Source organism: Triplophysa dalaica, chromosome 10, assembly GCF_015846415.1.
Source record: "Triplophysa dalaica isolate WHDGS20190420 chromosome 10, ASM1584641v1, whole genome shotgun sequence".
Taxonomy (NCBI): Eukaryota; Metazoa; Chordata; class Actinopteri; order Cypriniformes; family Nemacheilidae; genus Triplophysa; species Triplophysa dalaica.
In genome coordinates this window covers 15,382,363-15,396,447 of record NC_079551.1, presented here as the reverse complement: position 1 = coordinate 15,396,447, position 14,085 = coordinate 15,382,363, and the positions used below count along the sequence as shown (strand labels likewise).

General features: G+C 38.9%; 1 protein-coding gene across 1 annotated transcript in view; it reads right to left on the bottom strand.

The window, feature by feature from the left end:
* Window positions 1-14,085, bottom strand: part of LOC130430657 (NACHT, LRR and PYD domains-containing protein 3-like) — a 43,207-nt gene that overhangs the window by 18,343 nt on the left and 10,779 nt on the right. The window contains exons 2-4 of the mRNA XM_056759809.1: window positions 8,888-10,675; window positions 8,264-8,434; window positions 1,992-2,162 (exon numbers count right to left, since the gene is read on the bottom strand). Of these exons, the coding sequence (XP_056615787.1) occupies window positions 1,992-2,162; window positions 8,264-8,434; window positions 8,888-10,675 (2,130 nt within the window). The remainder of the gene's footprint in view (window positions 1-1,991; window positions 2,163-8,263; window positions 8,435-8,887; window positions 10,676-14,085) is intronic.

Genomic DNA, 14,085 nt, shown 5'->3' with positions numbered 1-14,085 from the left:
AGTAAATCACTTTAACTCTCCAGTTTTATGTCAGTTTGGTAACAAATGTTGAAGCTGACGTTATCATAACCTTAATATGTTAAACTGACATTAATCATTCAAATTCAAAATGTTATTTGCTTCCACTTTATGTCACTGTGTCCTTTTTGACCAATTTTCTTATACAAATATTAAACCAATATGTCAAGTCTGCCTAGTTAAAATGGTCAAAATTGGAATACAAACTATAAGTGCTTTGTAATTTTAGGCTTGGATTTTTTATTATATGGCCTAGTCCTAGTGTTTGTTTATTAATGCACAAAGACAATGAAATGACAAACCAAACAATATATTATTGTTTTATTTATATATAAAATAACACAGATCCTGAAGAAACAGTAACAAAAACATAGTGACATAAATGAGCAGACCATTTTTATTTCTAGAAAAATGATAATTACACATATTTTGATAATTTTATGATAACTCCTTAAATAAAATCCAATATACAAAAAATACATATTTACTTTATAGTATTTTATACTGATACGGCAAGTGGTCACGTGACAAAAGAACAAACAACTCGAACCCGAAGACTCGAGAGATGAACTAATCAATTCTCTTTCCGGCTCTGACTACATTGCTTATGCGTACGGGGATGTCACGTGATGAACGAAGGACTCAAACCCGAAGACTCGAGAGGTGAACTAATCAATTCTCTTTCCGGCTCTGATTGCATTTGTTAAGCGTCCGGAGCATGTTGCACAATGCGCATGCGTGACTGAACGAATCACCTCCCAAGACGACTCGTTCTTCCCGAGTCACATTTAAGATTCGTTCAAAATGAACGAATTGTTCACGAACGGCCCATCACTAGAACACACCCCCCCAAGGGTCCTGGTGGACTGAGGAAAGTGAGAGGAGCAGGGGTGGAGGAGGGATTTGTATCTGGCGAGAAGCATCAGGTATGATTGTTTGTCTATTTGTAATGGGGCTTGCTTGAGCTGATAGGGTAGAGGCTGTGATTGCTAATGATGTACCAGCCGAGATGATTGTGCTAAGATTGCATGCTCGGCTGATAGGTATTTGCTGGTGAAGGAACGGCATGCTGATTATATGCTTAGGTTCCTCCCGAACTTTGTTAATAAAACATAATTTATGCTAAGCCACGCCCAATGGCAACCAAACAGGTTAGCCTATCAACCATTTAGCAATACCGGCAGTCGAGCCGTCCACCGAAGCCCCAGGGCCACCGCAAGGCACCGCTAAGGAGAGTACTCCGGCTGGTTCAGGAACGAGCGGCAGCATGTCGGGGAACTGGATTATTTTTTTTTCCTCTCTCCCCTCTCTCTTTCCGGTCGCTCCGAGGGCTCCCGTCTCCGTTGTCTCGTCTCGTCGCTCCATACCCCCCACCCCCCCCCCGAGGGAGGGGGAGGTAGCTTGCACAGTCACGGGGGTACCCCCCGGCCTGTGAGGGGTGATGGGGGTATGTAGTAGAGAAGGCGGGGCGAGACCGTGGTTCGAGTCCGGTGAGTAATTGTGGCTTAGCGCCAGCTGTGCGCACACCGGGCTCGAATCACGTAGGAGATTGGGAGCATATAAAAGGAACACCGGACCGTCGAAGAGAGAGGACCGGGCCCGAACTTGTGTTTGTATATGTATTTATGGTTTACTGTGTGGTTGTTTCTGTTTTGTTCGCCGGAGGTTATTATGTTTATTAAATGTTTTAAAATGTCTTCCGGTTCTCGTCTCCTTCCTTCCATTTTATTGAGCTTTATTACAGTCTATAACTCACTTCTTTTCATGTAGTATTCCTATATTCCAGCTACTAACTCCTGGGAATGTGACGGTTCAGCTCGACCTGATTGAGACGTGGTGTGGGCCAGATGCTTTATGACCTCTAAGAACCTGACATATCATTATAAATGTATTCATAGAGCTTACTTTACCGGTATTGTGTTAAAGATAAAAAAATCCAAATCATGTTAAATGATGTTAGTAAAGTGACTGACCTCAGTGTGTGTAGTTGACAGTTGTGAGTCTTGAGAGCATCAGAGATCAGCTTCACTCCTGAATCCTTCAGATCATTGTTACTCAGGTCCAGCTCTCTCAGAGACGTCCATGATTGTAGACATGATGAAAAACTTTCACAACACTCTTCAGTCACATTACAAAACGACAATCTAAACACAACCAAAACAAAATGACGCAAAAGCAGTTTAAATTAAAGCTGCAAGCAGCCTTTAAGCGGGTTTCGAGTATTTATGCCATTCAATGGAGCAGTGCATCCACGAACAGTGTAAGGGGTCAGACCCCAACGAACCCACGACGGATCAAACTCCCACCAACACAGAAAAATTATAGAAATTATCAGTATCAGCTCAAAGAAGCGTTGCATGCTTACACACTCATGACTAGCTGTTTTCTCTCAATAAAACAACAAAATAAACTAATTCAAAGTTGGTTGGTGTCAGGTAATGGTATCATAAAATACTGCCTGCAGGCATAGCCTTTATCCCCTAGCAGGATTCCATCATAGTCACATATATAATAGAAAAATGCAGTTCTGTTAGGCCCAAAATTAGCAATCCAGTTAGTTTGTAAAGTCTATTTGACTTGCCACGTCCAAATAATGTGCATAACTCTCCGATACTTGAGTCGTGAACAGAGCCTGGCCATTTCGCCACCAGATTTATAATGTGGAACATAGTCACACACCATCTAAGAGATGTGTTGTATAATTGAATACATTCCCTTGAATAATTATCAAACTAAATGTTATGAATGTTTACTGGCATGGTCATTTCACAATCTTTATGATCAATTATAATGTACCTGCAATAGAGAATTTTGAAATTGCTTAAAAAAATCAAAGAACTAGTTAGCAAAAGTCAGTTTTAAACACCATCACCGATAACTCGTGAACCGTTTGTGTGACATCAATGGATCTAGGGGCAAAGTTGTTCAGAATGAAGAGGAGGACTATTAAATGATATCATTAGTTTGTGTAAGTGTCAAATGTCATGTGATACACAAATTGTTTAAGATATGAGATACACGTCAATTTTGCCATTTTTACTGTTTTAGCACCACCTAGTGTCCAAACGCTACCTTCTTTTGTACGTGACCTCGGAGTGATGGTCTACACATATCAACTGAGCCCCATGATGATATGTTAAGCCCTTCTGGATTTATGGCCATTTTAATGTGATAGGATCTGCCCATTTTAAGTTTTGGCGTCCTTAAGCAACGGTGAAAAGAAATTTCAACTTTTTTTCAATGATTATTTACATTCACACTCCACAGAAGTCATCTGCATTGGTTTGGTTCCGATTGGTTGAAAAACCAAGGACTAGTTCGCGAAAGTAGGTTTTGACATCATCAGCGATAACTCACAAACCGTTTGATTGACAGACGCGTGTCCAGAGGCAAAGTTGTTCAGAATGAGAAGAGCTATCATATGATACCAATAGTTTCTGTATATGTCAAATGTCACGTGATACACAGTTGTTCATGCACTCCAAAAGCATTATTTCGCCCCCCGGTGGCCGAATGAGTTCATGTTTCTTACAGACCTTCAGGACCATGAGGCAAATAAGCCCAGCAAGTGTCGTTTTTATCGGCTTCAGTTAACCCTGTCTAATGAGTGCTCACATTTAATTGACCGATGGCAGACATGTTTTTTGAGATACGCCAAAGTCCTTTTATACAGTCAAGGTTCATGACACAAAGACACACCATACCAAATAATATGTCGATCGGGCAAACGGTTGGATAGTTATAGCCCTTTTCGAGTTTGTTACTATTATAGCGCCACCTAGTGGTCAAACACCGAGTTTTTTTTATTGTGACCCCGGACTGAGGTTCTACACATATGTTCTAAGCCCCGTATAGATATCTCAAACCGTTCTCTAGTTATAGCCATTTTAATTAAATAGGCTACTTCCGGGTTTGACGTTTTGATGCCCCCTAGCGACCCTGAATCGAAATTTCAACTTTTTTTTAATGAATATTTACAATCACACTCCACAGAATTTATCAGCGTTGGTTTGGTTCCGATCGGGCAAAAATCCAGGGACTAGTTCATTTTTTATTTTTTTCATAAAATGCTAATTAGCGGGAAAATTTGCATACCGGAAATGAAATCGGAGATATACGTTTTTTAAGTTTTGAGCCAATGATTACACTGATATAAAACACTTGGGTGTGCGACAAACGGTTTAGGAGTAACGAGCGTTAACGTGCGCAAACACGCTTTTCATCGCTGTAGCGCCACCTATGGGCCGATTTGGCTGGGTCACTGTATCTGAGTAGCCTGCACAGATACAACCAAATGACCAAGTGTCGAGTTTCTACGACTTACGGTTTGGGCTGGGCGACCGGTTTTATGGCGGAAAAATAATAATAATAATAAAAATCCTTACAAAAACAATAGGTTTTCAGCACTTCGTGCTCGAAACCCTAATAACACAAACTCCACACTGTAACAATTATATTCTGGACAAACTAACAGAAAATACTCTCATTTGTAACAACCAATTTGATCAGTTTTTCTCAAATGACTTTTATTCCTTGTGTTAGACTTGTAACATGAAACATTTATGGCATTTATTCAGACCCAAAATCTGCACGCATGAGAACCGCGAGCGTGCAAAAAAGTTCCACGAGCAGAAAAGCACCCACGCAACAGCGCATTTCTGCTCCATAAGCAAAAAAGGCACACAAGCACAGGTCCGTGACGAGCAAACGCACAATTCTCTCTTTACTCTCACAACTGCTCAACACTCTATTTGTCAATGTAAGTCTGCTTTTTTGACATGACAAAATGTACATTCAAATTGTCAAAGCATAAAATAAAGTGTGATGTATATAGTGCAACGTAAAGTGGTTTATACTATAAATAATATATATATAAAAAATAAAGGGATATAATAATATCGTGTTGTGTAGATACAGTGAGGCAAAAAAGTATTTAGTCAGCCACCAATTGTGCAAGTTCTCCAACTTAAAAGGATGAGAGAGTCCTGTCATTTTCATCACAGGTAAACCTCAACTATGAGAGACAAAATAAGAAAAATTATCCAGAAAATCACATTGTAAGATTTTTAATGAATTTATTTGAAAATGATGGTGGAAAATAAGTATTTGGTCAATAACAAAATTTCATCTCAATACTTTGTTATAAACCCTTTGTTGGCAATGACAGAGGTGAAATCTTTTCTGTAAGTCTTCACAAGTTTTTCACACACTGTTGCTGGTATTTTGGCCCATTCCTCCATGCAGATCTCCTCTAGATCAGTGATGTTTTAGGGCTGTCGCTGGGCAACAGGGACTTTCAACTCCCTTTAAAGATTTTTTATGGGGTTGAGATCTAAAGACTGACTAGGCTACTCCATGACCTTGAAATGCTTCTTACGAATCCACTCCTTGTTGCCCTGGCAATGTGTTTGGGATCATTGTCATGCTGAAAGACCAAGCCACGTTTCATCTTCAATGCCCTTGCTGATGAAAGGAGGTTTTCACTCAACATCTCATGATACATGGCCCCATTCATTCTTTCCTTTACACGGATCAATCGTCCTGGTCCCTTTGCAGAACAACAGCCAAAACATGATGTTTCCACCCCCATGCTCCACAGTAGGTATGGTGTTCTTTGGATCCGATCAGAATTCTTTCTCCCCCAAACACGACAAGTTGAGTTTTTACCAAAAAGTTGTATTTTGGTTTCATCTGACCATATGACATTCTCCCAATCTTCTTCTGGATCATCCAAATGCTCTCTAGCAAACTTCAGACGGGCCTGGACATGTACTGGCTTAAGCAGGGGGACACGTCTGGCACTGCAGGATTTGAGTCCCTGGCGGTGCAGTGTGTTACTGATGGTAGCCTAAAGTTGTTACTTCGGTCCCAGCTCTCTGCAGGTCATTCACTTCTGTGATTTTTGCTCACAGTTCTTGTGATCAGTTTGACCCCAAGGGGTGAGATCTTGCGTGGAGCCCCAGATCGAGGGAGATTATCAGTGGTCTTGCATGTCTTCCATTTTCTAATAATTGCTCCCAGAGTTGATTTCTTCAAAACAAGCTGATAACCTATTGCAGATTCAGTCTTCACAGCCTGGTGCAGGTCTACAATTTTGTTTCTGGTGTCCTTTGACAGCTCTTTGGTATTAGCCATAGTGGCTTAGAGTGTCATATACTGGCAAGGCAGATGGTAAGCCACGTCCATAGCAACAAAATAGGTTAGCCTAGCAACCATTTAGCAATACCTATATCTCTGCATCAGAACATCGTAGAGACATGGGGGTTGGTTCGTTTCACTCATAGCTAAGAGTGACATATACTGCCAATGCAGATGCCAAGTCACGCCCATAGCAACCAAACAGGTTAGCTAAGCAACCGTTTAGCCAGACGTATATCTCTGCATCAGAACATTGTACAGACATGGCGATTGGTTAGATTTGTTTGTGGCTTTATGTTTCTTCACCTCAGTAAATGCACAGTGCCGCAGTTTACCATGAACCAAACTCACATTTTTCTCAGAAAATATAAATTTCTAGTGTTGAAGATTTTCTCCATTAATCACCATTTTAAGCGCCGTCGCCTTTTTGTTTTGCCTTTTAAGGACGCAAAAAGCAATGTTGAATGACACCTAATATCAATGATTCCTAATAACATCACAATTGTTAAAGTGACTGATGTTCTACGGTTTAATAAACAAGAAACTATTATTAGATTTCATTGTCATATTGTAAACAATGACTGTTTTCTCACTATTTCAATGATTAAAATCATTCTAAACGAAGCAGAATTGTTACGTTTCTCTGAACAACACACAACGCTGTTTCGTTTCTAAATGAATCCGTTAGAGATTTAATCAATCTTTACTCTACAATCAAGAACTTTGATCACAGCTGCGTACTTCTCTAGTCGAGTTTATTCAATTGATAAATATCATGCTGCTGTTCTTCTCTTCTGTATCTGCCTTGTGGTTGATTTGAAGTAATTACTCATAACAGAGCTAATATTTAAGTACAGATTTAGTCAGATCTACTGAAACTGGACTCTTTGCATCTATAAGTTCTGCAAGTCATATCTTAAGTTGGATCCATCAATACAGAGCTGAATTCATTCAACATCTCATGAGGCAATCTCATGATTTCATTGGTGAGAGGTCAAGTAAAGGATTAGCATGACGGATCAAACAGATGGAACCTAGAGCAAACGTACATGTTGTAAAGAGAGATCGTGTTTTCTTCACCCAACCCTGAGATATAAATCAGAGCTTTAAAAGTTCTTCTGAACACTTCCATCTTTCTGTCCTTCAGCAGTTTCATCTTCCTAAACTTGATGAACACTATCAGGAGATGCTCAATTGTCCCTTGATGAAGTGAAACTGGTCCTGGACTCGATGCCAAAGAACAAAGGTCCAGACAGTGAGGGAATCCTCCTGAAATCATTTCTGTCATCTGGGATATAGTCTCAGCACTCATTGAGAAGTTTTATCAGAATGGTTGAAACACTCTATAGCTCACATTCTCACTGGCTCTTCAGTGTCGTCATGTTTCGCTCTTGGTCGTGATACCCGTCAAGGTCGTCCTCTATGGCCTTTGCTTTTCATTCTGTCAGTGGAGTCATTGGCTGAAGCCGTCATCAACTATACAACCCATTATTTCTGTCAATACCGCAGGTAAAATCTCTCTTTATGATGACAAGATTTTGCTCTGTTTCCTATATTTCTGTGTCCCTTCCTGAATCCTGCAATCTTTTTGACATTTTTGTTTCACAATTAATTGTAATAAATCAGCTTTAATGTCTCTTAAAGATGCAGAGAAACACAAATCCAAAATTCTTCCTCCCTTGATCCCTTTAGTAATAAAAACTTGTCTTTTAAAGCCTGAGGTGATTGTGGTCATTATACCCTGAAAGATATTTTCAGTGACAAGAGTTCTACAGCTGGACCCTATAAGACCTCTTTAAGGCCGATGGTGTTCTCTGGGTCACTAAGACCTCTGTGGGAGCGGCTGGACTCTATAAGACCTCTTTTACAGCTTTACTTTCTAAGGTCTATAACTCACTTCTTTTCATGTAGTATTCCTATATTTCAGCTACTTACTCCTGGGAAAGTGACGCTTTAGCTCGACCTGATTGAGACGTGGTGTGGGCCAGATGCTTTATGACCTCTAAGAACCTGACACATGTATTAATAGAGATTATTTTACCTGTATTGAGTTAAAAGATAAAAAACATTCCAAATCATGTTCAATTATGTTAGTATAGTGTCTGACCTCAGGGTGTGTAGTTGACAGTTGTGAGTCTTTGTAGCATCAGAGATCAGCTTCACTCCTGAATCCTTCAGATCATTGTTACTCAGGTCCAGCTCTCTCAGAGACGATGATGATTGTAGACATGAAGACAAATTTACACAACACTCATCAGTCAGATTACAGTTCTGAAGACTGTGTGCAGGAAAAACACAAGCAACACATTCAAATGAAATACTTAGTGCTTTAATAGACAACACATACATAAAACACACAAATCATGTGAACAAACAGCTGCAGTAAAGCTAAAAGCATCACATGTGTTTACAAATAAGAATTGAACACAAATACTTGTTTGTGTTAATATTGAGATTGTTCATATATTCTGATAACTTAATTTAAACAATGAATTCAGGGACAAAAAATGCCCGCGGTTGTCAATCTACAGACGAACTAATATAACCTTTATTATAATATTTAATGCACAACCTACATTTAATTCAAACATTTAGGGAAAAACATTGTCCAGGTTTAGAAATATCATGTTTTACAGTAATACATGTTGTTTGATATAAAGTTTCATTATAACAGATTACTCAAGTGTGTCAGTGTTGTGTTGATACGAATGCATGTAGAGATGAATCTTACAGAGCTCTTCTGGTGTTTCTGATCACTGGCAGAAGTCGAATCAGAGCTTCATCAGATCGTCTGTATTTCTGCATCTCAAACATCTCTTGAGTCTCTTCAAACATCAGCAGCACAAACACCAGAGCAGACCACTGACCAGAAGAGAGATCTTGTGCTGAAAGATCTTCTGAATTCAGATACTTCTGGATTTCTGTGATCAGTGAATCATCCTTCAGTTCATTCAGACAGTGGAAGAGATTGATGCTCTTCTCTGATGATTCTTCATTCTTAATTTTCTGTTTGATATATTCACAAGTCTGTATCATGTCTTCTGCTTTGATCTTCATTGAGGGCAGAAGTTCTTTCAGCTCATTCTGATTTGACTCCAGAGAGAGACCCATGAGGAACCGCAGGAGAAGATCCAGGTGTCCGTTCTTACTCTGAAGAGCATTTTTAATTCCAGTCTTATGAAGGTCAAGCAGTGAATTTTTCTTGAATGTCATTTTTAGTTTGTTTCGCAGAGTGAGTCGGAATGGGTTTGTTTTTCTGTTTTTGTAAATGAAAAGCACGTAAAGAGCAGCAACAAATTCCTGAACACTGAGATGTACAAAACTGAAAACCTTTCTCCCAGAAACTGGCTTTTCTGCCTGAAACATCTGAGTGCATAACCCAGAGAAAACCAAACCGTCACGGACATCCAGCCCACATTCCTCAAGATCTTCTTTATAGAAAAACAGATTTCCTTTCTGAAGCTGTTTGAAGGCCAGTTTCCCGAGCTTCAGAACAACATCTTCAAAAGTCTGAGGAAGATCGTCATTTTGTTCTTTTGCTCTCATCTGTTCCATCTGTGAGAGTAAGAAGTAGATGTACATCCCTGTGAGAGTTGTGGGAGTTTTGTCCTGATTCTCTTGAGTGATCAGAGGCTGGAGAACATTGAGACAGATCCAGCAGAAGACGGGAATATGACACATGATGTACAGACTTCTGGATGTCTTGATGTGTGAGATGATTCTCTCTGACATTCTCTCAGTTTTGCTGTTTTTTTTAAAGTATTTCTCCTTCTGCTCATCATTGAATCCTCGTAACTCTGTCACCTGATCAATGTGGAGTCGAGGTATCAGGTGGGCTGCTGCTGGTCTAGAGGTGATCCAGATGAGAGCAGAGGGAATCAGATTTTTCTTGATCAGGTTTGTTATTACGACATCCAATGTAGTTTCTTTAGTAACATCTGTAAATCCCTCACTGTTCTTAAAGCTCAAAGAGAAGCTACACTCGTCCAGACCATCAAAGATGAACATCACTTTATCTTCTTCTTTAGGCAGTGATGACAGTTGTTTATCAGAACTAAAGAAGTTTTCATTTATCAGTTCCAATAGACTGCGGTTTCCTGAAATCAGATTCAGTTTACGGAAAGCCAGAGGAAAAATAAAGATGATTTCCTGATTTTCTTTTCCTTCAGCCCAGTCAAGGATGAATTTACTGACAGAGACAGTTTTGCCCACACCTGCGATGCCCAGCATCAGCACTTTTCTGTTTTGTCGACCTGTATCACGCTGGACTTTAAATATGTCATTACACATGACTGACGTGTCCTCAGCAGCAGTTCTGTTTAATTCAATCTGTCTCACTTCATGTAAATTCACTACTCCACCCGTCTCATTCTCCACTATGTAGAGATCTGTGTAAATATCTTCCAGGTATCTCTGACGGCTGGTATCTGAATTACCGTCCAATATTCTCTCATAATTCTGTTTTAATAACTTCTTCAGTATGTTGGTGAACTCACTGTAATCCACATCAACAGCTTTACTGTCAACTGCACCTTTAAAGCAAAACAACAAGAAGATTAAATCCTCCATCATTTAAGACATTACATTGCTGTGTCAGCATTACTGTTCATTTACTCAATGAGAGGGATTCCCTTCCCATCTTGCTTTGCGTAAGACTACATTCTCTTTAAAAGCTATTGAGTTTTTTAATTGATTGTATATTTTGTGTTTGAGCCCATACAGTGAACTCTAAAGAAATGGTTCATAAAAGGTTCTTTAATGATGATAAATGTATTATTTAGAAACATGTCTTCTGAAGAACCTCTTTTCAGCTGAAATGGTTCTTTGTATTAGGAAAGGGTTCTTTATTCCCGCCATTTTTGGTTTAAATTAAATCAGTAATTTAGAAGCTGCCTCCTTCAATTGGTTGTTTGTCCTCAATCAAAGTCCTGATTTAACAGTCCTGCTGAGGTGCCTGCAGACTGACACCCCACAGGTAAGCTTCGGAATGTTTTTAATTGTGTATTTTATGTTTTTTTAATTTAATTAAAATATTTAATTGTTAAATAATTAATGGGAATCTGCTTTACCAATTATTTAGGATAGTTAAAATGTATATACTCTACTCAATATTTATCACAAATATTATATCTATATCACAAATATTATATCTTTATTATATTTACTTCTACAGGTTGAACTTCCATAAACCAATTTTCTAAAATATTTTCATGAACATTATCTTCATGTTTCTTCCACAGTATGTGTGTTCAAATTGTATAAAGGTTTATTTATTGATATTTCAGAGTTTGTATATGACCTTATGCTGGGAGTGAACTTGAAAGAGACGGGTATTTCTCGTGGTGCCAACCAAGTATCAGATCAGCTCAGAAGTCTGACAACTGTGTCAAACTGAATGTTTTAAAGGCGATATATTCATATTTCTTCAAGTTGATATCCTTTCCACATTAAAACGATAGCAATCTTTATTTGAGGATAGTAAGAGTGTTAGGACTGTAGAAAACACTTCGGATGCGAGCAATGTTAGCGCACACAGCTCGGTTCTGGTTGAAAATCCCCTGTAGCTGGGAAACTTTGTGACGGTGAGACGGCATAGTCGCAGGACAAAACATCACTCAACCGTTCCGATTAAAGTCTCGAACAGGTTTGCCCCGCTCAGTGACGCACCGACTGAGAAACCTGCTGAAAGTGCCCTAGTGATCGGTGATTCTATTGTACGGAACGTTAACATAGAGGCACCAGCCACCATAGTCAAATGTTTACCGGGAGCCAGAGCGCCTGACATCAAGTCAAATTTAAATGTGCTGGCTAAGGCTAATCGTAAATACAGTAAGATTGTTATTTATGTCGGCACAAACGATGTTAGACTCCGTCAATCGGAGATCACTAAAGATAATATTAAAGAGGTGTGTGAGCTCGCAAAAACGATGTCAGACACTGTAATATTCTCTGTCCCCCTTACTGCGTACCGTGGTGATGAGATTTATAGCAGATTATCATCATTAAATGGCTGGTTGTCTGAGTGGTGCCTGCAGAATAATATAGATTTTATAAATAACTGGAAGAGTTTTGAGGGCAGACCTGACCTGTTGGAACGAGATGGTCTCCATCCCTCCTGGGATGGGGTTTCCCTCCTCTCTAGAAATTTGGCTCACAGTCTTAATAATGCTAAAGTCTGACTACCTAGGGCCCAGGTCAGGAAGGAGACAGAATGGTTTAACCAACTGTCTGCTTGCCGTCTCTCGTTACAGAATACACAAAATATACAACATGTAATAATCCCTTCTTACAAACAACATAAAACAGAGACTGTGTCTGTCCCCCGGATTAGCAAACATAAGATATTGCGTAAACCTCTTGAAAGTAATTTAATAAACGTTAAACAAATCAAACATGAACAAAATACAGATAATCAACTGTTACGACTCGGATTCCTTAATATTAGATCTCTCTCAAATAAAGCACTTTTTGTTAACGATTTGATAACCGATCATAAAATAGACATGCTTTGTTTGACAGAAACATGGCTAAAGCCAGATGATTATATTACTCTAAATGAATCTGTTCCCCAAGATTATTACTATAAACACGAGCCTCGTCTAAAAGGTAGAGGGGGAGGTGTCGCTGCACTTTACAATAATTATTTTATCACCTCTCAGAAGTCTAATTTTAAATACAATTCTTTTGAAGTCATGGTACTTCACGTATCGACACCTAATACTAAGGACAAAACATTTTTAAAATTTATTCTAGCTATTGTATATAGGCCTCCAGGGCACCACACAGATTTTATTAAAGATTTTGGTGGGTTCTTATCAGAACTAGTACTGGCCGCAGATAGAGTCCTTGTCGTCGGTGACTTTAATATCCATGTAGACAATGATACAGGCGCCTTGGGACCGGCTTTCAAAGACACTCTTAACTCCATGGGCGTTAGTCAACATGTGTCAGGACCCACTCACCTTCCTAATCATACTTTAGATTTAATACTTTCTTATGGTATAAATGTGGACGATGTTAAAATCGTTTAGCAGAGTGAAGACATTTCGGATCATTATGTGATATTATGTTTGCTTCAATGGCCTACGGCTGCAAATCAAACTCCTTGTTACAAATATGGTAGAACGATTACTTCAACTACCAAAGATGCGTTTCTCGATAATCTGCCTGAATTGTCTCAAATATCTAGCATGAGTAAAAACTTTGACGACTTTGACACTACTATTGAAAATTTTAACTCTACTTTCTCGGAAATAATAGACACAGTTGCTCCTCTGCGTTTAAAGAAAATTAAAAATAGCAGCCCAACACCGTGGTATAATGAACACACTCAGACTCTAAAAAAAGCGTCCCGGAAAATGGAGCGCAACTTTAAGAAAACTAATTTAGAGGTATTTCGTATAGCATGGAAGGATAGTACTAGAAATTACAGGAATGCCATAAAAACGTCTAGATCCGGCTACTTTTCAACACTAATAGAGGAAAACCATCACAACCCTAGGTTTTTATTTAACACCGTGGCTAAATTAACAAAAAATAAATCGTCATCGACGTCAGATTCTGATTATCAGCATAACAGTGATGAATTTATGAACTACTTCACGTGTAAAATCCAAGATATAAAAGAACAAATTATAACAATGCAACCTGTAGTGAAATCCTCTAAACAAACTAACTGCAGCACCCCTAGGGAGAAAATGCAATTATTTTCTACAGTAGATCACGATGAACTGTCTAAAATCATTAGATCATCTAAATCAACAACATGCATGCTAGACCCTATACCTACAAAACTACTGAAAGAAATGCTCCCAGAAATTATAGATCCTCTTCTTAGTATTATTAACTCATCTCTGACATTAGGACATGTGCCTAAAGCATATAAGGTGGCTGTTATAAGGCCTCTTTTAAAAAAAAAAAAACTCGACC